The sequence below is a fragment of the Trachurus japonicus genome, chromosome 4, assembly GCF_045865225.1.
Source record: "Trachurus japonicus isolate A0001 chromosome 4, Traja_1.0".
In the NCBI taxonomy this organism is placed as follows: domain Eukaryota; kingdom Metazoa; phylum Chordata; class Actinopteri; order Carangiformes; family Carangidae; genus Trachurus; species Trachurus japonicus.
Window position 1 is genome coordinate 33,522,750 of NC_140910.1, and position 27,488 is coordinate 33,550,237.

The following is a 27,488-nucleotide window of genomic DNA, read 5'->3' on the forward strand; positions in this document are numbered from 1 at the left end:
CGTGGCGTCGTGCCTGTGTTGCATTCACTGTGACCGGGAAATTACAAAACTACCTTCTCAGTCAATGTGCACTTTCTGTTTAACTCCGTCTGAGAAAACATCTGGGGCTGAATAAGAAATGTTCGGGGCTAGAGCCAGGCGACGCGATTACACTATTTATTTTTTTAATAGGCCTATTACACATCCAAAGTATTAACCACGCAATATTTCAATGACTTTTCCTGACTTTACAGAGGATTTTATTTTTCCATAACTTTTCAAGGACCTAGAAATTGCATTTTCAATTTCCATAACTTTTCCAGGTTTTTCATGACCGTACGAACCCTGTAAATAAGGAGAAAACATCGGGAGCTGCTGTATAAAACTTCCTGTTGGTCGACTCAGACTCACTTAGGTGAACAGGTCTGTAGCGCTGCATCATGTAATGACATAATGCATTATCATAATGTAATAACACAGCGTTTTGTAAAATCTGTCACATTTTGTAATAAAATATGCAATATGTAATAAACTTTGGAATATGTTGTTACATATTGCATTAGTTATTACAAAATGCTGGCGTTGCACTTTTTCTATGAAGAAACTGTAACAATCTGGTGCAATATGTAACAACTCATTACTAAATGAGGTGAAAATGTATTATATTATTACATAATACAATGTTATTATACATAATGTGGCGCTACAAAGTCAAACTGTAAAGTCTGGAGGTGTCGGTCTCGGTGCTGCAGAGGAGCAGTCACATACAAAGAGACGGAAGAACTTCATGACTAGGGATGTCGCGATTACTTGTTTTTACAATTAATCGCGTTATTAAACGCCACAATTAATTAATCGTAAAGGTCCCTATTCATGACTGACGTGTCTGTTGATCTGATGTCAGAATGACAGCACCATGTTGGAGACAACTCACTCTGATTTTTCCGACGTCTTGAGAGAGTCGGAGAAAGAAATCTACCTCGACTTCTCTGAGAATCAGTTCTCTGACACAAAACAACAATCTGCACCTGACCAGAACCACAACCATCGTCAACAGTTAAACATTAAAATGCATTTTAAATGCCAAATTCCATTATTAAAACTTTACTTTACTTAGAGTTACAGATTAACTACTGATGTTATGGAACTCAGTAAAGTCATGTTGGTATTTCTCTTGGATTTTAAATGATCTGTTTCACTATTTTAAAATGCTTCAGTAGTTTTTGTGTCTCTTGTGATGTTTTATTGTTGGTTTTTCTGGTGCGGTGCAGAAATCTGAGTTTTCAACTGAGAGATTCAGAGTTCAGAGTCAGTTCACACATCCAGTCAAGTTAAGTTGTGAAGTTAAAATAAACTTCTGTGGAAAATATTTAATTTAAGGTATTTTTCTATGTAATAATCTATTTCTATCTATTTAACATAATTATTCTTAATAAAAAGTGAAACTCAACAACTTTAACTTCAGGATTCACTCCACTGGATCTCATGCACATCAAATCGCTCAGTTCCCATTAGTTTAGGTTTGATTTGTCAGGCTGGCAGTGACATCGACACACACACACACAGACACACACACACACACACAGACACACACACTTGAGGCATAAAACCGATGAAATCCTGTTTAATTAGAAGCGACAGGTTGAAGTTGCTGCTCTGACTGACAGGAGGAAGTTCCACCTCACTAGAGCTGCTTAATCAATCGCTGCACGCAATCAGTCCAGCTGCCAATCACAGAGCCCGATCTGCTTATCACACACTGGCAGGGTGTGTGTCTGTGTGTCTGTGTGTGTGTCTGTGTGTGTGTGTGTGTGTGTGTGTGTGTGTGTGTGTGTGTGTGTCCTATACAGTCCAATAAATAAAACACTAACCAGTGAGCTGCTGTCTGACTGAAGGACAGAATCTGTGAGTGAAGTGAGATCAATAATAAGTGTCCTGTCCTGTGTAAATAAGGGTGTGTGTGTGTGTGTGTGTGTGTGTGTGTGTGTGTGTGTGTGCGCGTCTTGTGTGTGTGTGTGTGTGTGTGTGTGTGTGTGTCTGATGTGTGTCTGTCCTGCTGTTTGCACTCGTGCTCATTTTGAGATTCAATTACGAACAAAGACGGGACAGAAAATGGAAAAGAAAGTGGACAAAGGCAGGAAGAACCAGAACTCACTGTGAACACACACACAGACACACACACACACACACACACACACACACACACACACACACACACTAGTGTTGCTTTCGTCAACGAAAATTATGACGAAATATCATCGTCAACGACCCTTTATCACGTGACGAAAACGAGACGAGACGAAACGTAAACAGTGGCCATGTGACGATAACTATAATAAAATATATAATGCAATATTGTTGATGAATAAAAACGAGACTAAATGTGGTTCACAAAACAAAAACTCTGCTAAAATGTCTCTTCATTTTCGTTGACCAAGACGAGACGAAATAATTATTATTTTGCAGTATTTCTGTTTCATAGGCAGCGACGTCACTTCCTCAATCCCCACTCGCGGCATTATTTAGAAGATGCAGCTGCAGTGGGTTAGTGTTCACAAGTCTGACACAGAGAAGGGACCGACGGCCGGCAGCCGCGGATCGTCAAACTACTGAGACACGTGTGTGACTAGTCTAGCGTGAGTGTGTGTGTGTGTGTGTGTGTGCGTGCGCGCGCGTGCGTGTATGACTAGCGTGTATGTAGCTATTTGTTTGTGTGTGTGAGAGAGAGTGTAAAGTGGGTTTCTCCAAAATATCTGCTAAGTCTAGTGTGTGCATGGGAACCGAAAATAAATATGTTGAGCAGCATCTTCCATGTCTGGAATGGATGTATTCTATAAGGTAACAATAATATAAAAATAAGATAACCATGTTTGAATTGTGGAATTGGTTTGACTAAAAGAAAAATTTGGTTTCGTCTAAAGTTAGGCTACTATACAAGGTAATTATACTATATTAACTGGATTAAATAGAATTACATTACTAGAACGAGATTAAAATAATTGACTAAAACTAGACTAAAATGTCATCAGTTTTTGTCGACTAAAACTAGACGAAAATAGTCATGGGTTATTCTGACTAAAATAAGACTAAAATGCTCAGAGTTTTAGTTGACTAAAACTTGACTAAACAAAAAAGAGCATGAACCTGACTAAAACTAATAAAAACTAAAATGACAGTTTGGCACAAAGACTAGACTAAAACTAAAATTAAAACAGGCCGCCAAAAACAACACTAAGACACACACACACACACACACACACACACACACACACACAGACACACAGAGACACACTCACAGTCTGTCCAGTCGGGATATTCCCGTCACGGAACGCTGTTTTCAATCGGACAAAAGCAACAAAAGGAAAGTTTAAAAAACAGTGAAGAGTTTCTCCTGGAGGATGAAAACTGATCTGATAGAGAATGAGAGTCAACACACACACACACACACACACACACACACACACACACACACACACACACGCTAACCCAGTGATTGACAGCTGGTGTCAACGCATTCACTTCCTCTCAGATATTCTCCCACGTTCCTTTTTTACCGTAGATCAACAATATGTTTATTTTGCTCCTTTCTATTAATTCATCGGATCAAATTTCATTCTGCATTTGCGGCCATCCAGCTCTCCTTCCACACTCTCCGTGATGGACACGATTACATTATTAACACTTAAAACTGTCATGTCAGTCCTGCGGTTTGCACGTGCTGTTATTTAGGCAGTTACTCTTAGTAGATTACCCACAAAACCTAGTTTTAGTAGCTTCAGAGGCCGACACAGTCATTATGTTACATCACCCTCCACTGAATGTATTATCAGCTGCAATAAACTACACTACAGTCATATTTCTGCGGTTATTTTGGCGAAAGTAACTCAAAAGTAATGCAAAAGTAGTGTAACGCCTTCAATTACCAAAAGAAGAGGGGGGGCTGTCCTTGCCTAATCTGAAACAATACTTTTACGCAGCTCAAGTAAAGTTCCTGGTTTCTACATGCTGCCCTCTATTGACCCCTTGCAGCTACGTCACAATTAGAACGTGACACGAGAGGCGACGCCATGACGGACGGCAGAAAGTGCTCAGTGATAATGTACTGTCTATGGGTGCCGTCCAACAATGTGGCTCGATCACTTCACACTATAACCTCACAGCATTATCACTTATTTAAAATAGAATATCTACTCATCCGTTGCAATATTCTGTTTGTTTTTTTGTTATTCGCCGTAGAATATCTCCGTTTTCTGTGCTTTTTCCACTGCTAAGGAGTTAACGTTAGGTCAGAGCCACACTCCCCATACAGCAGCTGCTCCTGTCTTTGCTGCTGCTAACTACAGTTAACAGACCTGGAAATTAAAACCTGGTCCGATCCGTGGGTGTTGAAGACCTGACCTGACGTCTGTATAATTAGTGATCATTCTCTGATTAAACCCGGCTGAAAAATGAAAGAAAACAGGAAGCTGTCTTCATTGTAATCGCCGCGATCGGCCGGCGGCAACTACGTTGTGACGGTGCTATGTTTAATAGGAGCGTTAGCTGTTGTTAGCCACAGCATGTAGCTCAGCTAGTTAGCTTCAACTGTGTTTACATCGACTACACACTGTAGATAAACTAACTTATAATGGCATCGATAACGTGTCTGTATATCTTCACACTGGTCCTGTTGCTCATGTAACCACGCTGCCAGTGGCCAGCCCTGGTTCTTAGCTCTAGACCAGCAAGGAGTTGGTGCTTGGAACCAGTTTTAAGGACCAATAACCGGTTCTTAAGCGGTGGAAAAGCAAAGACCCGGTGCTAGTCAGGCTCTGGCTCTGAACCAGCACTGGAACCAGCTCGGTGGAAAAGGAGGGGAAACCCTACAACCACGGAATGTCACAAAACTATAACGCGCCCATTGAATTAAATTGACGTTCACTGATCTTTTGCCGTCCATCATGGCGTCCGGAGCTACCGCGAGTGGAACGTGACGTCACGTGCAAGGGGTCAATATCAGGGAAGATGGAAAGACATAGAGGCCCAGATGGAAGGTTTCCAGATTCAGGCAATATTAGGGGACATGGGAAACAAATTGGCTCGACAAAGCAAAAATGAAATTATTAAACAAACATTGACAATATGGAACAAGAAGGTAAAAGAATACAATATGGAGGGAGACATCAAATTATTAATTTGGCCTGCTCTAGATCCCAGATTCGAACCAGGAATCAGTGATGCTGGATTCAGGCGATGGTGGGACAGAGGCATCACAGCAGTATGCACAATAACTCATAGAGGGCTCTTAAAAAGTTTCAGTGAGTTACAAAAAGAATTTGGGCTGGAAAACAAAGATTTTTTTCTGTGTAAAATACTGTTGATGGCTTGTAAAAAAGTTATAACAAAATGCTGGTATAAAACAGAACCTCCAAGCATTAACCAATGGATGGACAAAGTGAAGGAAATGTGTTTAATGGAAAAGATGACTTTCTCTCTCCGATCTAGAGGAGCAACCTTCTCCAGGAAATGGGAGAAATGGAACTGCTTTTATCAAAACAATTGAGGACACTACACACTAATCAAGTAAAGACACTGGACATTATATATAGGTCTTTCAACTGAGGAGCCCCCATGTTTTTGTTTTATTGTCTTGACAGTCTGTTGTCAACTTGTTCATTTCTGAAAATACTAAATAAAAAGTATCCAAAAAAAAAAAAAAAAGTAGTGTAACGCATTACAATTCTGAGACAGTAATGTTGTATTGTAACTAATTACTTTAAAATGACAGTAACTAATAATATGTAATGTATTATATTTTGGATGTAACTTGCCCAACACTGCTGGACGGTACGACCAAGTTTCAAGTTTTCAAATCATGTTTGTTTTGGGTTTTTTTGTTTTTCAAAATAATGTTGTTTATCAGCAATAACTTGTGGGACAATATATCGTCCAGCAGAATTTGTTATTGTCACAGGCCGAACACGGAGCCAGAATACGACCGCCGTCGGCCGACAACAACAGAAACGACAACAACACAACACTCCTTCAGTGTCCCGACGGGGAAAAACGGCTGAAACAAAACAAAACATGGATCTATAATCAAACCCAGAGCAACTGTGTGTGTGTGTGTGTGTCTGTGTGTGTGTGTGTGTCTGTGTGTGTGTGTGTGTGTGTGTGTGTGTGTGTGTGTGTGTGTGTGTGTGTGTAGTTGTGTAGTAAACAGCCTGTGGGGATCTGATCTGCACTCGGCTTTTATCTGCTCGTACGGGAGTAAATAAAACCTCCATTACCCCCAGACACACACAGACACACACACACACAAACAAACACACACACACACACACACAGACACAGACACACACACAGAGACACACACACACACAGACACAGACTCACACACACACACACACACACACACACACACACACACACACACAAACAAACACACACACATACACACACAGACACAGACACACACACAGAGACACACACACACACAGACACAGACTCACACACACACACACACACACACACACACACACACACACTCCCCAGAGTTAATGAGAACCGATGGAGTCATCGATCTGCAGAGGAAGACGACGTTCACCATCGTCGTCGTCTCAGACCTTTATGACAGCGGCCGTCGTTGCCACGGTGACAAGGACAGGATGTTTCTGTCAAGTGTGTGTGTGGGCGAGTGCATGAGTGTGTGTGTGTGTGTGTGTGTGTGTGTGTGTGTGTGTGTTTGAATAGAAGAGACTGGAGTCTTCAGGTGAAGGGGTTTGTGTGTTCAGGTGTATTAATATGGACCAATCAGGAAGCAGCGTGACACGTTTCTGTCCAATCAGGAAGCAGCTCAGTCTCCTCCACGTTAAACACAACTCCATTACTACTGAACAAGAGGAGGAGATGAAGAGGAGGAAGAAGACAAAGAAGAAAAGGAAGAAGAAACAGAGAAGGAGGAGGGAGAGAGGAGAGGAGAGGTGAACGCATCATCTCTGCGTTTAAAACTTTAAAATCTTTGAATCAAATAACTACCTAGTGATGTAATGATGGACAGATGTACGGTGGCTCTGAAGGCTCAATGCACCACCAGCTCAGACAGAGTGTTTTGGCCCAATCCCATTTCTCTTTTTTACCCCTACCCCTTGCCCCTCGCTCCTTGAAACGGAGCTACAAGGGGTAGGGAGCTTCACTTCTCCCAAAAAACATCAGAGCAAACTTCTAACCAGCCGTCATTTGGGTAAACTAACTGCACATTTGGGACCTAAACAGTTACTTTCTCACATGAAAAAATATTAAAACTTAATAAAGTGATGTAATAACAGCGCTACAGTGAGAAATAAAACAGCTTTTCGTTTTACAGCCACCGCTGCCGGCTGCTGCAAGATGCATTCTGGGAAACTTTTCATACCCCTCTGTTTGGAGTGTGCCTCTGAAAAATCTCCGTTTGGAGGGGTATGTAGCCCTACCACTTCCCCCTACCCCTCTGTCCTAACGGGGATTGGGACACCCCTACCCCTACACGTGAACGCGCAAAACAGAGGGGTAGGGGTAAGTGGTAGGGCCAAGGGGTGAAATGGGATTGGGCCTTTATCTAGAGACACTAAACAGAGACGATTCAACGATTCAGTTACACTACAGCTACAGCACCGTGTTTATGCACTAACAACTAAACCATGTGACGTCTCTGTTTCATGTTCATGGAAACACTTGTTCCACTACAGCAGACCAACAACAGACCAGACAACTGACCAACAACAGACCAACAACAGACAGAAACCTGCTCCTTCATGTCAAGTTGTTCATTTACAACACTCACATCGTCTTCAGCAGTTTCTCCTGTGAAATGTTTTATATTGGACAAAGATGGAGGAGGGATTATCCCCTCTGAGCCACTGGGAGGCTTTTAATGTGAAAGGGTGAGGACACGTACACATACAAACGTCCTCAAATCTGAAATCCGGTCAAAAGGTCAATGTGGCCTTTTTTAGAAAACACAGAGAGAGATTAAAGATTAAATATAGTTTTAGTGTTGAAGTCCTGGTTCTCTCTGCAGGTGAAGAACATAAAGAGTCTCCACTGAAGAAGTTAAGGTGTGAATTATTACATTTGTCCAGGTAAAACTAAACAATGTTATATGTTATATTTATATTTATATTTTAGGTGTGTGTCTTCAGAGCGGTTGGTATGGATTTCTCCCTGAGAGGAGCCGGCGACGCCTCTGAACTTCCTGTGAACAGAGTAAAACCTCGGCTACTTTCACTCTCATTTAAATTCACAGAAGTCGACTTCAAAACAGGGGAAAAGGGGGCAGAGCATAAAAAAAAAGAAAAAAAAAGTCTTGATTTCCACTTGAAACGAGTTCCTTCTCAGCTCCCAGAAGAAAAAAAAACAGTGAGAAAAAGTCTGAAAATAAAAACTCGACTAATTATTTCAGAGGAGTCGCCTGCAGCCTGAGAGCGGCTGATGTTCATGTTGTGTTGGTGTTTTCTCCTCAGGGAATTCAGACGTGCACTGATCACACACACACACACACACACACACACTAGAAACACACACACACACACACTAAAAAACACACACACACACACACACTTCAGTTGTCATGGCCTGTGTCTAATTGCTGTCTGCACTCAGTCACAACTGAAAGCTCTCGCTGCAGGAGGCAACTTTCCATTTATGTGTGTATTATTAACACAACATAGTCAAATAAATTGAAGTGGAAGTGTAATTGTGGTTGTGTGTTTGTGTGTGATCAGACAGATAATAATAATAAACCACGACACGACTCGTTCCCATTAAGATGCAGAGTAGAAACCAGGACTCAGGTTCATATTTCTATTATTATTATGGTACGATTTACTTGTTTTCATAATGAATCGCGTTATTAAACGTCACAATTAATCAGTCGTAAAGGTTCATTAATAACGTCGCTTTCTAAAAAAAAGATGATGTGGGATCCATATAAGGCAATTTCCCCTCATCATCAAACTCATCAAATACACAATCCGACAACTCCACAACGCTCTGGTGGACAAGTTGTGAGCTGCACATTCACCACGCTATGAGATAATAACACAACGTTACCACACAGAGTTGTTTTAGAGGGAAATTCATGCAAAACCACTGATGCACGTTGCCTTCAGGGACAGTTTTTCATCAACAGTCTCTGTACGTATTTTATTTTGTATATAATAGCTTGCACCGACAATTAAAGGTAACAAACCTATACTGCTATGACTATAGGGATTATGGCAATGGACCAATTTGCCAAAATGTTGAACTAGCCCTTTAAACATTTGGTATAGGTGACAATTAATGACTTGAATAACTGACCTTTCCCCTGGGGGATTAATAACTGGTCCTATATTAATAGATACTTGTATTATAATCAGTAAATTTTGACTAGGCTATATTAGATTTTACACCTTTACAGTGATGTAAAATGTATTAAAGGGATAGTTCACCCAAAATTCAAATTTCCCTCATGATCTCCTCCCCCTCATGTGGACTAAGGGCTGGGAGAAGTTTCAGAGTCCTCCGTGGCTTCTCTGAGCTACAGGGGGTCTCGGCGTAGCAGTGCATGTCCATATGACGGTTGCAAATGGATACCAACTGTCTTCATAACAAAAAGACACACCAAAAAACATCCAAATACCTCCATGCTGCTCGTATGTAATGTCCGTCTTGTATTGAAGCCCCGACATGAGAAATTGTCCCGAAAAAAATTAAATAAGTCTATGTTTCAAGCTTGTTTTGTAGCGGAAGCTTCTCGAAGCTCCTCTTCCTGGTTCATCAAATTTTGACAAACTGGGAAGCAACTAGCAATTTCAATTTTGGGTGAACTATCCCTTTAATGCACAACAATCGTGATAATCGTAATACAGTGATTATTTCTCTGACTAAAATCGTACCAAGTTCAATGCTGTTTGGCTGGAAAAGTAAAAGCCGTCTGCTGCTAATACTACGAGGCGGGAGGTGAAACCAGGTTAGTGAAGGAGAGACTAAAGAAGTGAGAGGAGCTAACGAAGCTCGTGGAGAAGGTGGGAGGTAATTAAAGGTTCAATCCACCTGCTCTCTCCTCTCTCACCTCATTAAAGCCCCGTCACCGAGAGGAGAGACGGTAAAGGTTAAACGAGCAGAGAGCGGCCGACGGGCTGCACACAAAGACAGACGAGTGTAACAAGTTTGTTATGAAATGAATGAATGAATCCCCCTGAAACTGAAACTGTGGCTGGCTGTGGAGTATTAATAAGAGCTTTTCATTATCGTTATTATTATTAATATTATGCAGGACCAGTCGCATGCAGGCTTCAATTATTTATTAGCCTGTTTAAACCTCGTCATTAAGCAGCACATTAGAAGTTCAGATCATAAAAGACAAAGTCAGCCAGACTTTCTCAAAGTGAAATTCATCTGCAGTAAAGAGCAATCAACTTTTTTTTACACTAGTGGTCACAATGATTTTTTTTCCCACTAACAAGCCGAAGCTCAGGACCAAACTTTAGTTTTATTTTAGAAACTGGGCCGATGGAAAAGATGAGAAGATTAGAAAAATAACTTCAAACAGCAGCTAACTACAGTAACGCCGTGTTGAAGGGAACGATCAGAGGACTCAGACCGGATCATCATCACAGCTACTAAGGAAGGAAGGAAAGAAGGAAAGAAAGAAAGAAAGAAAGAAAGAAAGAAAGAAAGAAAGAAAGAAAGAAAGAAAGAAAGAAAGAAAGAAAGAAAGAAAGAAAAGAGTGCACAGCAGCCTCACAATAAGTTTAATAATGGTAAGTTAAAAGACGCTGGAAGTTGGATGCTGTAGCTGTAGTATCCTCTCCAACGTGCACCTTGCAATTAAAAAGTTTTTTTTTTTTTAAACGCAATTTCACCTTTATGATCTGACAAGTATTTTTTCACTTTAACCTACTTTATTAAAGCAGAAGTAAGCGATATTTTTGTGTTAATATAAGTCTTAAATAGTTGTATCTTCCGACAGCAATCACTTCCATAGAGTGTTTGGTCTGAAACACGGGTCTGTCAGTCACTCTGCTCTGCTCTGAGCCCAGGAGAAAACTTTCCTTGTATCCTACAACCTTTATCCAATGAGGAGAGAGAACGGCATAAAGGGGCAGTCCTCTCTGTGTGTGCAGCCAAGGGATGCGCCTGAATGTGGTGACGTAGGGACGAGGACGTTATGGTGCGTTCAAGGCAACCCGTAACTCGTGTTTTTCCGACCTGTGAAGTGGTACCAGTTCGATCTGGTGCGAGTTCACGGGTCAGAAGTTACGAGTGGCCGTTATAGTGACTTTCACAGGTAAAACAGGTCGGAGAAACACGAGTGGGTTGCCTGGAACGCTACAAAGTCGTAAGTCGTGACTTGAAGCTGTAATTTACGGTTTCAAAAGCCTGCCTGGAACGCAGCATTAGCCAAAACGACCGGATCGCTTACTTCTGCTTTAATATATTTTATTTTACTTTATTTTATTATCACTACTTTTTACTATTTCTATACTTTTTGTGTCTGCAGCTGACACCACGTTAAGTTCCTTGTGCTGTAAAGAGACCTTTACTGCTCTTGGAAATAAAAACGTTTATGATTTCTGGGGGGGAGGAAAAAGACGAATAGAATATACGGAAAGAAATGTGACGCCTGCCCATCATCTCTCACTTCTCCGCTCGGATATAAATCAAATTAAAACCAACTTAGTTTCACATCTGCACTTTCCATCGACATCACGTGACCTGACCACAGACCCCAGTTTAACCTACAGGAATGAAACTAAATGTGTTAATAATATAAATATAATCACAGACGGAGACGATCTGTATCCGTAACAACGGGAGGTTCGGTCTGTTTTCTGCTTTTTAAGTTGAAGATCTCAGGACTGTGATCTCACTCTGACATGTTTGTGTTTATCGGTGGACGTGAGGAGGCAGCAGGTGGACGAGGCCAGACAGAACTCCTCACTTCACCTCCTCCATCTCTGATTCATCCATCTCTCTCCCCCTCCTCCCCGGTGTGATATTGTTATTACACTGTGGCTTGATTTATTTATTCTGTCCATCACAGCCTCGCTTCCTCTCTCTCTCTGTCTCCCATTCCCTCCTTCTGCATAATGTTTTCCATCTCATCACTGGACGCTCCGCTGGAGTTGTCGAATCTCTTGTCTGCTGAGGTGTTGAGGTGTGAGACGGGAAGGTGAACCTGTAACATCACCTCCAACCCCCACCTCCCACCTCCTCCTCCTCCTCCCCCCAGCCCTTCACATCTGACAGAGACACGAAAACAAAACAAAACAAAACAAAACCCGGCTCACTTCTACTCGTCTTTGGGGTTTTTTCCCCACTTCTGTTTTTTACCACAAAAAACAACTTGGTTGGATATGTATTCACACTAGGGATGTCACGATAATAGATTTTTTTGGTACAATTATTGTCAGAGAAATAATCACGGTATTACAATTATCACGATTATTATGCATTAATTAAATTCACAACACTATGAATGTGTAAAATCAAATATAGTTAAAATATACTTATAAAACATTTTAAATATCTATTAAAATATGACCAATTATTAATCCGCTAGGGGAAATGTTTGAAATATTCAAGTTATTAGTTGTCATCGATACCAAATGTTTAAGTTAATTTAAACTTTTTTTCTTTTACAATTACAAATGACACTCTAGCATTTAAATTCCTACCAATTCAATGCTACATTAGATAAATGGACCATTATCTGTTCATTTACCTTTACTTTGGAGCACATCTGCCGATACGGTTCATACATAATCTTTTTTTTGGAAAGTGACGGTATTTAGGAATCTTTGCGATCAATTAATTGTGGTGTTTAATACCGCGATTAATTGTGAAAACAAGTAATTGTGACATCCCTAATTCACACATATTCATGTAGTATGTACAGGGTATAAAATTGACTTTGTGACCTACCTGCTAATGGCAGGTAATGTATGAAATTTTTACCGGCCAAAATATGTTTTCACCGGCCACTGAACTGCTCACAACACAAAGTCATTAAAATCAGCAGTGTTTGCCCCATTGCATTATAGTTAGCTGCCTTAACAACACACACCTCCCTCCTAAACTAAATTGTTGCAATAACTATATATTACAAAATAGGTTTAGGCTTAAAATTAGCTGATGGAATGACAACAGACATTGCATAAATAATAAATAAATAATAAAAATAGGCTTTCGGAGGAAGATATAGTGATGTGAGTTTTGAAACTTCCATTTAAAAGTGCATAAACTTAGACTGAATAAGTGGTGTGAACACAGGTTTTTTTTTAAAATATAGATCGGCTCACAGTTTGGCATTTATAATGACAATTATATAGTGAAGTTGGCATATTGCAGTTTCGGCCAATGGCGAGTGGCCTCACAATTTTACTTGCTTGAGTATGTATATGTTTTATATAGGGTTAGGGTTAGTTTTTATGTATGTAGTTTATATGTATATTGATTTATGTATAAAACCATCTTTAGTTAGAAAAGGGTGGGAATTCTTTTTTTAAAAAGTGCATAATTCTTCCTGTTTCTTTTTCAAACTTGTGTGTATATTATGATTTGATGATACTTATATTTCTTCTACTTCTTCTATTATCTATAAAATGAATGAATTCATCCGTATTTTCATGTTATAGAGTTGGATTTTAAGAAGCCAAGTGTGTTGAGTTGAAAGATTTCCTGACACAAACGACTAAAATCAGACTCTGGAGTTCCTCAGGGAACCATCCTGGGCCTCATTATAATTCCCTCTTCTACAGCGTTTTGCTGACGACACCTGGCTGTTTGTTGCAGTTTCATCTGGTGAAGTTACGACTGAAACTTTTTGCTCCATCTTGGATTTATTGAATAATAATAATAGTGTGGTAATCTGGTTTCAGTCGACTCGTTTCTACACGTTGTTTAATCACACGTGTTGGTATTTTACTGTCCAACTATTAACTGCAGTGCATATTTTTGCATTAGCTCTAATAATGCTCATCTGTTATTGTTTGATAGTGTGGAAAATTAGATGTTTTAATTAAATAAAAGGAGAATTAAAGAACAGAAACCAAAATTACCATGGACAACACCATGATTATATACAGTATATAGAGAGATATTAATAAATGGTATTAAAACTAGGGTCACCAGATTGCAGCTGTTTTAATCTTACACCTCCTCATGTGCTTTAAGATTGATTTATCCGCCGCTGTGATTATTTTTGTATTACTCATCTGCCGTGCTCACATTCATTCATTCATTATTCATGATTCATCTGCTGCTGCTGCCTGCTCATGTTCAGATTCCTCTTCATCACACTCCTCTTGACTGTACAGAAATGTTGTCTGCTTTTTCAGATCTGTTTTTAAATCTGTGTTGTTGTGACTTCCTGTCTTACCCTCCAGGGAGAAATTAAGTGTTTTGAAATCATCCTGCACTGAAGTCGCCCTGCACTCAAGTTTATCTAAAGTCACATAAAATATTCAACATTTCTTGATGAAATTGTGTCATAAGTGCATAAGTTTGAGGTTTTGCATAGTGGTAAAAAAAGAAAAGAAGCTTCCTGAGTTCACACTGACTGTTAACGTTCGTCCTTGAGTCCAAGTTTGAACGTTTGTGTCAAATTTGAATGAGAATTTACGGAGGTATTAAAATTCACAAAGGCAGAACTTTTTAGATTTTTTGTAAAGTCAGTTCACCCTTGAGTTGTGGTGAATGTTTGTGGAGGATGTTGCTGAGATATCACATCTACGAGAATGAGACCGATTAAAAACAAGCCAGAAGAATAAAGCATCTCTGGTCCTCGTGTTCACACAGATATTTTAAAGGGATAGTATCATTTTTTTTAAAAGTGTGGTTGTATGATCTACAAATAGCCCCTAAGTACTTTAATTGCAGTAGGAGACTCTCTACACTCCTCCCGTTAGCAACGCCAGCCCATAATAGCCCTGCCCAGAGATTTACAACATACAGTGTTGTGAACAGACCCAAAGAAACGGCCTATTTTCACGGCCTAAAAGAGGTTTTACCTGAAAAAAAAATACACAATTCCATTGTTCACTATAATATAATTTTTTCCAGCCCTTCAAAGTGCAGGAAAACCACAGTTTTTATTTGGACCTAACCAACTCACGTATCCCTCCGCCCAGGGTTAGCGCCCGCCGATCAGCAGTTGGTTAGCTCCAAATAAAAACTGTGTTTTTCCTGCACTTTGAAGGGCTGGAAAAAATTATATTATAGCGAACAATGGAACTGTGTATTTTTTTTTCAGGTAAAACCTCTTTTAGGCCGTGAAAATAGGCCGTTTCTTTGGGTCTGTTCACAACACTGCATGTTGTAAATCTCTGGGCAGGGCTATTATGGGCTGGCGTTGCTAACGGGAGGAGTGCAGAGAGTCTTCTACTGCAATTAAAGTACTTAGGGGCTATTTGTAGATCATACAACCCCACTTTAAAAAAATGCTACTATCCCTTTAACATAATGTCAACTTAAAAACTCCTCAAACGTAACAACAACAACAAGCCTCAGTGAAATCCTAGTGAGGTTTCTAAGATGATCGTCGTCTGAAGTTGAGTTTCTCTTAACTACAAACAGTAGTAACCCTCTCCTCTGAGTCTTTGTTCTTCTGCTGCGACGTCCAGGTTCAGACGAGGACACTGCACCTGGGCTAACGTTCCCCTGACGGCTCGGCTCGGCTCTGCACTCTCCTCCTCCTCCTCCTCCTCTTCCTCCTCTTCTACCGACACACTAAGTGACTCCTCTTAAGCTTAAGCCTCTTCCTCTCAACTTAAAGAGGATCAAGAGATGAAAGCAGAGAGAGAGAGAGGGAAGGAAGGAGACTAAAGTGAAGACGACAGAGCCACAGAGGGACGGAGGAAGAAAAAAAAACGACAGCAACAAAAAAGGGATGAAAAGAAAAGAAAGTGAAACAGAGAAAGAAAACGAGTGTAAAAGGCAGAGATGGCTCGTTCCTGTATCAGGTGATTTCAAGAATTAAGTCGTCTGAAGTATTAAACAAGAAGAAAAAGGGAGAAAGCAGGGAATGAGTCGTCCATACGGGAGAAGAAGTGGATGTGACACAAGCTGTCTGTTTTAGCGTGAAGGACGGAGGAAGCTGAGAGAAGACGAGTCAGAGACGATCCGACTGTCTGACAGCAGCTGATTTCACTACACATGAAAAAGGAAAAAAAACTATTATATGAAGAACACATAAGTTGTGCTTTGTCCATTCAGAGAGCTGATTGGAACTAGGGCTGCCACAAACGATTATTTTGATAGTCGACTAGTCACCGACTATTTTTTTCGATTAGTCGACTAATCGGATCATACGTAAATTGAATGTAAAACATACAGCTTATCGCACCAGCATGCAGCTGCTCTTATATAACCATCATTAGCTTTCAGCTTTAAGTGTTTAAGGTATGCTAACTAAAAATAAAGACAATTAAGATGATAGTTCATTAAACTTTTAATGAAATATGCAGCTTGTAGCAACAAACAGTTCTTTTAACTGTTACATAAAGTGCAAACAGCTGAGTAAAATAAGGATAAGGCACTGGCCTAAACAACACAAAAATAAATACTTAAGGTTTTTTAGGTTTTTCTTTCCTTCATTTGTCTCTGGCATAAAACATATATGAATAAAATGAGGTAGACACCTGAAACTAAGGAATTATTCACAATAAAATGTTTTGGTCTCACTCAAATATAACAAAAGTAGCCTACATTTTGTGCTCAGTGTAAATATGTGTAAAGTCGTTCTGTTTAAAAAAAAATCGAATAGTTTGAGACAATCGTCTTGTCTGAAAAAATGTAAATGTCCCTTTTTACTGTCACAGAAGGAGAAGTGAGTGAACGATCAATCGATCAATCCTTTGCTGAACCAGTCCAACAGTGACAGACAGAGCTTCTCTCCCATCATGCACTGGGCTAAATTATTCTGTTAGTTAAAACCTAATGGGAGCAAAGCTGCATTTACATGGTTTACTCTGTCATAGATTTGATTATGAATTTAAAGTGTGCAAAGATGACTCATGCTTAAACTCATTACAGCATTAAAGTCACCCACGGATACTTAGACTGTTGTTGGACATTATCATTACTAATATCAATAAACATTACATTACATTACATTATTCACACATTATTTCACTATTTATTATTTATTATCGACAACCGGCTTCGTTGAAAACAGATGCACATGGAGGAGAGGAGGGTTAGAGACACCAGACCTGGAGAGTTCAGATTTAAGTAGTTTTAAGTAGCACTGGGGGTTGCAATTTCATTGTCCAACTTGTGTACAATGAGAATAAAGACTATTATATCCTATTCAATTCAAATATTGGATCCATATTAAATAAAAAATGAATTAAGAAACCTGGTCAGTTTCTATCTTTACCTCAGATCCAGCTTTAAGATATAACGTCACATCGCCGGCAAAGAAAGGTTTCACCACAGCGACGGCAGTTTTCAACGTCACCACTAGGGTTGTCACTAATTTAAACTCTGGACCTTTAAACTGAATAAAGTTTAAATTTAAATAAAACATGTTTCTCAAAGGTTTTCTTTCTGTTTTCTTTTTTGAATGAAGTCGTTTTAGCTTCACTTCAACAGCAGAACGGAAAAACATTCATTCAGAGAATAAATAGCAGGAGCTTTTCTGATGGATGTGCTGTTAATGCGTGTGTGTGTGTGTGTGTGTGTGTGTGTGTGTGTGCGTGTGCGTGTGTGTGTGTGTGTGTGTGTGTCCTGCTGTCTCTCAGCAGGTGAAGTCAGAACAGAACATTTTCCTCCTTTAAGCCATGAATCACGCTGACGACAAGGACGACTGACGGCCTGCAGCAAGATGGAGAGGAGGGTGTGTGTGTGTGTGTGTGTGTGTGTGTGTGTGTGTGTGTGTGTGTGTGTGTGTGTGTGTGTGTGTGTGTGTGTGTGTGTGTGTGTGTGTGTGTGTGTGTGTTACAGTTTCTGTGCTTGTTTTTCTACATGCTGTCTGCCCCTCTTGTTTCACACACACACACACACACACAGACACACACACCTTGTTCAACCTTCACCGTGAGTCATCAGCTCTTTACAGTCGAGCTGTTTCTTCTCACCAGGAGGAACCGGCAGCCATTTTACCCATTAAAGGGATAGTTCAACATTTTGTCAGATAGGCCCATTGCCATAATCCCTATAGGACGAATCTCCTTGTTGTTTACAACTACTTCCGGGTAGAAAACCAGCATCAGAACAATAGTGACGAACGAGAGTTTCTCTATATATATCTACTTTTTCATGTCACTATATCACCGTTTAGACTAATCTGATGTTTGTAAAGTTTATAAAACCAAACCCCAAACCAATGATTGGACAAACATTACTATTTATGTGTGCACATTTTTGTAATTAGTCATGGTTATCAGAGATTAGCCGGGCTAACGGTTAGCTACCTGTTTAACTTTAATAACTCAGTGACTCAATAAACGCTCCATGAAAAAATATTTTCTCCAGCGGATATCTGAGTTCCAACATGACTGAGCTAACTGGAGTAGTTTCATGTGGTGTCCCACAACGGGAGGGTTTTAACAGCTGACGTCCTGCTGTTAGCTTAGCTACCGTTAGCTTAGCTACCGTTAGCTGTCCCTGTCAGCTGAGCCACTGATGCTTTCTAGACACTGTGATTCCCCCAAACTGAATAAATACAACACATAGCAACACAAAACACACACACACAGAAATAGTAATGTTTCTTCAATCATTTCAGATTTGTCTAAACGGTGATAGGGCGTGAAAAATATGATATATAGCTAAACTCTCGTTCGTTACTATTGATCTCATTCAAATTACAGCTGGTTTTCTACCCGGAAGTAGAATGTAAACAACAAGGAGATTCGGTCTATAGTCATAGCAGTAGGTTCGTTACCTTTAATTGTCGGTGCAAGCTGTTTTTAGAACGGCGGAGCAGAGCCGTGAGCTGCTCAGAGCTACGCTACGGAGGCTCATTATGGGATTTCTTGGTTTCCCTCATCATCAAACTCATCAAATACACAATCCAACAACTCCACAACGCTCTGGTGGACAAGTTGTGAGCTGCACATTCACCACGCTATGAGATAATAACACAACGTTACCACACAGAGTTGTTTTAGAGGGAAATACATGTAAAACCACTGATGCGCGTTGCCTTCAGGGACAGTTTTTCATCAACAGTCTCTGTATTTACCTTCGTTGAAAACAAATGCACATGGAGGAGAGGAGGGTTAGAGACACAGAGGAGGAGAGACCGAACTCAGTAATTATTCATCATGTTCTCATGTATATTTAAGCATCAGCTGCGTCAGCCGCTTCTAACACGAAGGATGAGGTCACTGAGGCCGAGACCTGCACACACACGCACACATTTAAACACACACACTTAAACACACACAGAGCTTTGTGTTTCTCTCTGTTTGAAGTGACGAGCGTCTTTAAACCAAGAGAAACCAAACTAACTCTGTCGTCCAGCTGTTTGTGTCGTCCTCTAATGTTCCAACATGTCCGACACCGTTACAGAAGCTAATCATGTTCATGTTATCAAATCCAATACGTTTTAGTTATAAAGCACAATTTTAAATAAACACAAAGCTTTTCAAAGTGTTTTACAGTAAAAATACTGGGGTAATTACGGCACAGCCCCCCGTTAATGTATCTGTGTTGCCGTAGTGACTTCCGCCTCCTTCCTCCCATCGCGTCTCCCCACATACGGTAAACAAACATGTCGGCGTTCGCCAAAGCCAGCGAACCAAGTCGTTGTAAAGTCTGTCTTGAGTCTGTGGCAGTTAAAGATCACAGCATGACAAACTTATTTCAATAAAAAATAGCAGATTTGATATCATTTTTTCACTTTTGTCATTTCACAAAAATATCGTGAGTCTAATCTGAAACCGGGTTTTGAGAGAAGGAAATCTGTATTTTATTTTTGGGCAAAATCGAACAGCCCTAACTTGACCCTTTCCTAAGTAAGTGCTGTATTTGTATGTATAATTTGTGTATGTTGAAATGAAATGTATTTATTTATGTAATAGCAGTGGTAACTTCCTCCCATTCCTCTGTCTTTTAGTTTTCTTAATTGACCTATGGCTAAGCCACGCCCCCAAACGCAATGAGCCAATCACAGTGTGCATAGCTAGCCCATACACTGGGACATTCTCTGCTTCCACGTCCATTGAAATGCATTGCAGTTAGTCAGTTTTCATTAGTTTTTATATGTTTTTTCTTGACATTTTAAGTTTAAAATGGTCAAACGGTGTTCATGGGGTACATGCAACTCTGACACTACGTATCCTGAGAGGCTGGGCGACGGGGTGGATTTTTTTTAACCTTTTCCCAAGCCACATCTCAACCAAGAGAAGTGTCTGCTCTGGATAAAGTTATGCAGTAGACCACAACACCAACTAAACCTGGATAAACTTAACAAGGATGTCTACATCTGTTCTAAGTTAAGTCAACAACGTATTTGAGGCAACATATTGTCAGAGATGTTTAGATGTTAGCCAGTATCACAACTAAGCATAAAGTCCGCTAGCTTAATGCTAACGTATAATGTAAAACTCCATAGACAGGCTAACAGAAATTAGCCCGTCGCTATCGGCGTTTCGCGGCAACCGACAGCCATAGCAGTAAAGCTAAGTGACGTTTAATCTTTCTGTCTCCAAAAATCATCAATTGCCTCCTGTGAAATGTCTCCTACTGTGACAGCTGTTGCCATAGCAACTGTCACCGAATGTTGACTGTTTGTCCAAGTGAGTGGAGGGGGCGGGGCTTAGCCAGAGGTCAATTGTGTCTGAAATAAAGATTTTTATACATATATAATGAGCTGTTTGACCTGTTCTTCTTCTTCATCCACTGATCTTTAACTGATGTTTTAATTGAACATAGAGTTCACGGTGACTCTTCATCATGACATCATCATCATCATCATCATCATCAGCTCTGATCCCCGTGTGATGGAGGATTATCTGGAAGAATGTGTTCGTTCCCTCGCTGCTGCTGGAATTAAACAGTAGAGTGGAGGCTAATGGAGGGAGAGCTGCTCCCTCAGGGCGTGTGTGTGTGTGTGTGTGTGTTGTTAACACCTGTGTGTGTGTGTGTGTGCGTGTGTTGTTAACACCTGTGTGTGTGTGTTATTAAGTGGAACGAATGGATGTCATGGAGTGTGTGTGTGAGTGTGTGTGTGTGTCCTGGGGAAAACATTTGTGGACGTCCAGATGGTGTTTACCTCTCCACTAATGGACGAGGCTCTGCTCGCTCTCTGTGACACACTTCTGTTTAAGTGCATGTGTGTGTGTGTGTGTGTGTGTGTGTGTGTGTGTGTGTGTGTGTGTGTGTGTGTGTGTGTGTGTGTGTGTGTGTGTGTGTGTGTGTGTGTGTAAAGGAAAAGGTGAATTATATTAGTTCATCAGGATTTTCATTTGGTTTTAGAGACGAGACGATAAAATAATATTGATCCTAAAGTCACTGAGTTTTATTCTTTATTAATTCTACTCTACTTCACAGGTAAAACAAAGAAATAGAGATACACATTACACTCCCAGAGCTGCTGATAGAGGCAAAAAACTATACACTAACATTAAATACAACTTGATTAATAAAAAAAAAAGCACCATGTATGTATAAATGTAAATGCAGCTCTCTGGAAATCTGATCTATCTAGACTGTTTAATACAATACATGATTATAATTAAGACGACTAAACTCTAAACTCTTTTAAATCTTCTAATCGCTGCACTCTGCACTCTTTTAATGGTGATTTTTTATTGAACAGTTTATTTCTTTTCTCTTTTCTCTTTTGTGGTGAATCTGTTTCTGTCATTGTGTTTTAACTGAGCTGTAAAACGTCACCTTGAATGTTCCTTAGGTCATAACTGTGCTGCTGTATAATAAATATAAATGTAAAATCTGCTGAAGGAAAAACCTGCGTCTCCATCTCCTAGAAATAACCTGATACTTGATAAAACAGAGAGAGAGGGATGGAGACATAGAGAGAGGGATGGAGAGAGATATGGAGGGAGGGATGGAGAGAGGGATGGAGAGAGAGATGGAGAGAGGGAGAGGCTCAGGTGTTCCTCTAAATCCTAATGTAAGTCCATTTAAAGCAGCTTTAAGCTCCGTGATATAAAACTGAGAGAGACATGATCCTGAGGAGGAGAAAGGGAGAGGAGGAAGAGGAGAAAAGAGGAGGAGGAGGAAGAGGAGAAGAGAGGAGGAGGGAGAGAGAGGAGGAGGAGGAGGAGGGAGAAGGATGAGAAAGAAGAGGAGGAAGAGGAGAGAGAAGGAGGAGGAGGAGGAAGAGGATGAGAGGGGAGGGAGGAGGAGAAAAAAGAAGAAGAAGAGGAGGAGAAAGAGAGAGGAGGAAGACGAGGAGGAGAGAGGAGGAGGAGAAAAAAGAAGAAGAGAAGGAGAAAGAGAGAGGAGGAGGAGGAGAAATAAGAGGAGGTGAAAGAGAAAGGAGGAGGAGGAGAAATAGAGAGGAGGAGGAAGAGGAGGAGAGAAAAGAAGGAGCAAAAAGATGAAAAGGATGAGAAAGAAGAGGAGAAAAGAGGAGGAGAAAGAGAGAGAAAGAGGAGGAGAGAGAAGGATGAGAAAGAAGAGAGGAGGAGAAAGAGAGAGGAGGAGAGAGAAGGGGGAGAAAGAAGAGGACGAGGAGGAGAGAGACGGAGGAAAAAGAAGAAGAGGAGGAGGAGGAAGAGGAGGAGAGAAAAGAAGCAGGAAGAGAGAGGAGGAGAAGAGAGAAGGAGAAAAAGGAAGGGAAGAGGAGGAGGAGGAAGGGGAGGAGAGAAAAGGAGGAGGAGAAAAAGGAGGCAAAGAGGAGGAGGAGGAGGAGTAGCTGAAGGCTGCAGGTAAAAGGAAACATTAATAAACTCTTCTCCTTCATAATAAAACCTCTGATTATTTCTGCACCAAAACAAACTCAGAGACAACTTCCTGTCCAGGCCAAAAAATAAACCACACACACAGATAAATGTATATGAGATACATAGCGGTGTGTGTGTGTGTGTGTGTGTGTGTGTGAACAGGACGGAGCTGTGACTCCCCTCAGTCTCTGCCGCCCCCTGGTGGACGCTACCAGCTCTGACATCACACATCAGACTGATCCACAACCTGATCTGATGCAGATGAACTGATTTCTGTTCATCAAACTTTAGTTCACTGTTTTAACCCTTTAAAAAAACACATTTTACTGATTTTATAATACTTAAAGGGATAGTTCAACATTTTGGCAAATTGGCCCATTGCCATAATCCCTATAGTCATAGCAGTAGGTTCGTTACCTTTAATTGTAGGTGTAAGCTATTTTTAGTACAGCGGATTTTAGTACAGCGGAGCCGTTTAAGAGGTAAATTCATACAAAACCGCTGATGCGCGTTGCGTTCAGGGACAGTTTTTCAGCAAGCAGTCTCCGTATTTACCCTGTATTTATCTCGAAAACGGCTCCGTTTTGTATCGTTCCGTCATTATCTCATAGCGCTGTGGAGTTTTGGGATGTTGAATTTGATGAGTTTAATGAGGGAAACCAAGAAATTCCCTTAGCCTCCATAGCGTAGCTCTGAGCAGCCAGCTGCTGCGCTCCGCTCCGCCGTACTGAAAATAGCTTACACCTACAATTAAAGGTAACGAACCTACTGCTATTACTATAGCGATTATGGCAATGGGCCAATTTGCCAAAATGTTGAACTATCCCTTTAAAGGTGCCATATGTAAGAATGTGGCCAAAAACGGTTACTGCAGTCAAATTCAAAACACAGTGATCTGGTTTTTTCCTCTCAGTCGTAGCAGCAGCTCAGTGGAAGCAGACTGAGGCTGAAACGCCACTGACGCCGCCGTGACTGAGAGAGAGCGCTAGGTGGCGCAACATGCCAACACCTGAATTCAAAACATAAACATGATTTGCAGTCTGCAAAAAAAGATTTTTAATGCGAATACTCTGGCTGTACTATTGTTGTTGGTGAGTTCATCATGTTATATGAACATTATTCCTGAGTCTCTGTGACATATTAGGAGGATTTTACGGCCAGTTGCTTTAGATTTCTTACATACTGTACCTTTAACCTTACTTTATGTTTTTTTTCTATTTCATGTTTTTTTTTTCACTTCAAGTGTGAAGAATGTCCTGTGTTTTGGTTTCAAGATTCAAAACGTTTATTGCCATGTGAACAAGTAGAATCAAGTTGATAGATAGGAATGTGTCTTGGTTTTTGCTCTCACAAAGAAACAATACAGTACTACTCCCACCACATACACCACAATAAATAAATAATACACACAATACCGTACAATGCAATATACGGGGAGGACAATGCCCAGCAGCGTCACATTCAGCATAAGTGCCAGTGCGAGGAGAAAGTGCGAAGTGATTAGTGCAAATTCAAATGTATGTATAAGACATGGGTTCCTGTACTGAGTCATCTTAACGGTTTTGAATGAATGAATGGATGAATTTATTTCAAACCTGTCTAAAATAAAAATTAAAAAAATACACAGAAGTTCAAAAAAAAGAGTAGGAAGAAGTATAAAGAAGGTCAAAGGTGTTAAAGCCTCACTGTGAGTCTGTTAATGGGTCAAACACTGTGTCAAGTGTTTATTGGTTTATTTGCAGGTTTATGGTAAAGCCACTATGGGTGTGATTTCCTGTTCAGGTGTATGTAAAGTAGATTTTGAATCCAACAGTGCTGCCTGTGTTTGTGTTGTTTTTATTATATGTTTTTGGTGGAAGCAGCTCCAGATGATATGATTAGAGATTATTGAGTCTTTTTCATTTAAATACGACCTATATCAGGGTTTTTAATGTGATACTGGAGCCCAGTGGGAAGCTGCTGAAAGTTTTGATCGATAAAAAGACTCCTTCATTACTACAACAGACACCTATACGTCATGATGTGGCACTTCCACGTCCTCTAGAGCAAGAATCCAACATTATAAACATATTCATGAGTCTGAAAAGCTGGAAAAGCAGAATAATCGGTCCCCTTTAAACTAAACTAATGACAGTTTGAAATGACGGCGTAGATATTTATTATTATATAATAGAACTTCATCACTTAAAGGAGCAGAATTCACCTGAGAAATGTTATAGATTATTATTATTATGTATTATTAGACACAGAGAGAAAAAGTCAAAACTCTTGTCAACTCAGTGTGAGTCTCCTCTGTGACCAGCAGGAGGCAGAGAGGAGCACACACACACACACACACACACACACAAAGACACACACACACACACACACACACACACACACACACACACACACACACACACACACACACACACACACACACACACACACACACACACACACTTATCAAAGACTCACTGTCCTCGTCTCACAGACTGACTGTCACTTCTGCTTCATCATCACTGTTTCTATGGTTGGTATGCAGTGTGTGTGTGTGTGTGTGTGTTTGTGTGTGTGTGTCTGTAAAAGGCCGAGTCATCCTCACTCAGCCCCCCCTCCCCTCCCTCTCCCTCTCCCCTCACACACACACAGTCACAGTGAGTCAGCTAAACACACACACAACCACCTCATTACATCATCACCTTCAGCTTCATTTAAACCAATCAGGACTAACTGAACCTGAACCAGCGCTGACGAGGTGCCGGTTCGATTCCAAACAAACAAACAAACTCTCAACCAATCAGACGCGAGTTTATAAACACAACAGTGTGTGTGTGTGTGTGTGTGTGTGTGTGTGTGTGTGTGTGTGTGTGTGTGTGTGTGTGTGTGTGTGTGTGTGTGTGTGTGTGAGACTGACCAGTCCGGTGAGAGAAGGAGCCGACTGTCCCAGGGCCTGACTCCTCATGCGGACCAGGTTGTTCACCTCCCCTCCTGTTGCTCCTCCTGCTCCTCCTGTTGCTCCTCCTGCTCCCCCTGCTGCTGCTGAGGCTCCGCCCACCGCCGCCGCCCCCATCGCCATGGTGATGAAGGCTCCTGGCGGGCCGGGCCAGGCCAGCTGACTGACGCCGGCGTGCAGACTGCTGGAGAGAGGCAGCAGCTGTTTACCTGAGGAGGAGGAGGAGAGAGGAGGAGGAGGAGAGAGGAGGAGGAGGAGGAGGAGGAGGAGGAGGAGGAGGAGGAGGAGGAGTTAGTGGTTTTTATTACAAATGTCCCATAATATCAATATATGACTGATATCAGCATAAAGACGTCGTATGTGTCCATACTGTGATGTGATCAGTTTTTCTGCCGATAATGAAAACACAAGAATGTAAAGTCTGGATTTTGTAGCAGATTCAGTTGCGGCGGATCGTCGCTACTTAAATTGTTGCCGCTGCTGCTTTAGACCAAGGGGGCAGTTGTCGGTCTGAGAAGTGAAGTCACTTCCTCGTTCAACAAGCTGCAATCCCCTCTTCTTCCTCTGGGGGCTGGTGTCAGAAAGCAGCATTCTCCATAGACCCCCATGTTAAAATCACCCACTTTACATCCTCAATAAACATGATCAAAGCCTGGTGTCAGAACGTTTTTTGGTCTCAACCGATAGTTTCTACCCCCGCACACACTCTGAGGGGGGGGGAATTTTTTTTAACTCTACCGTTTTACTATTATTAGGTTTAAAGTTCTGGCCAATTAGGGCGCGGAAACGTTGAGTGACAGGTCCGGAGACCGCTGCTTCGAGGCCAGTGGGCGCCCGCTCCAAATATGGCAAGTAGAATCCAACATGGCGCGGTTCAAACCCCCGTAGTAGCGGCACAAAACAGACTCCCCCAAACCAATGGGTGACGTCACGGGTGCTACGTCCATTCTTTATACAGTCTATGCTTTAGACGCACAATATATCGTTTCCGCGTCTGGTCTATTTTGTGCACAAGCCGCAAGCGATCGCGTCAATCTTGGCAGGAAGTCACACAAAGAAACACGAGAGAATCCGGTCAATTTTCAAAATAAAACACTGCGATTGACAAGTACGTGAGGCCACTGTGCGTACGTTTGTAGCTCATTTGTAAAACATTCAACACACAGATCATCATCATTCATACAGTGGACAACAGCAACACAAAACATTAAAAAACCTCACATCTCATTCACAAACTGTATTGAAGTTATGAAGAAACAGAACTCATGCTTCCCCGTGTAAACAAATACATCTTTACTCCCTGTTTACAAGAGGCTGCTCTACCTTCTAGCATCAAAAACCTCAGCAGTGAATTCCATGCAACTATCGCTCTGTAATAAACTGTTTTTTGTTTTGCATTTGTTATGACTGTCAGAAAAAAAACTAATTTATTATAATAAAAATAAATTAAAAAAACGTCATTCCAATAACTCTGATATTATAACTTATCGGCCTGATAAGATACAGTATATATTTTCATCAGCCCTAGGTCGTTATTCTAATCAAGCGCTGTCACTCCGACATGAGACCTGAACGTCCTGCAGTCAATGCTGCGTTCAAGTGGCCTCGGGATAATCGGAAAAATAGAATACTCCCTCATGTGGGAAAACAACTCGTCAACTCGTCATAATGTTGTTTAGTTGCTGACTTGACTCGATATCAACGTCTCATCC

The 27,488-nt window shown here is 40.9% G+C and overlaps 1 protein-coding gene across 1 annotated transcript in view; it reads right to left on the minus strand.

The window, feature by feature from the left end:
* Positions 1-27,488, minus strand: part of mast2 (microtubule associated serine/threonine kinase 2) — a 234,321-nt gene that overhangs the window by 149,631 nt on the left and 57,202 nt on the right. The window contains exon 3 of the mRNA XM_085775245.1: positions 25,738-25,985. Coding sequence (XP_085631371.1) covers positions 25,738-25,985 — 248 coding nt within the window. The remainder of the gene's footprint in view (positions 1-25,737; positions 25,986-27,488) is intronic.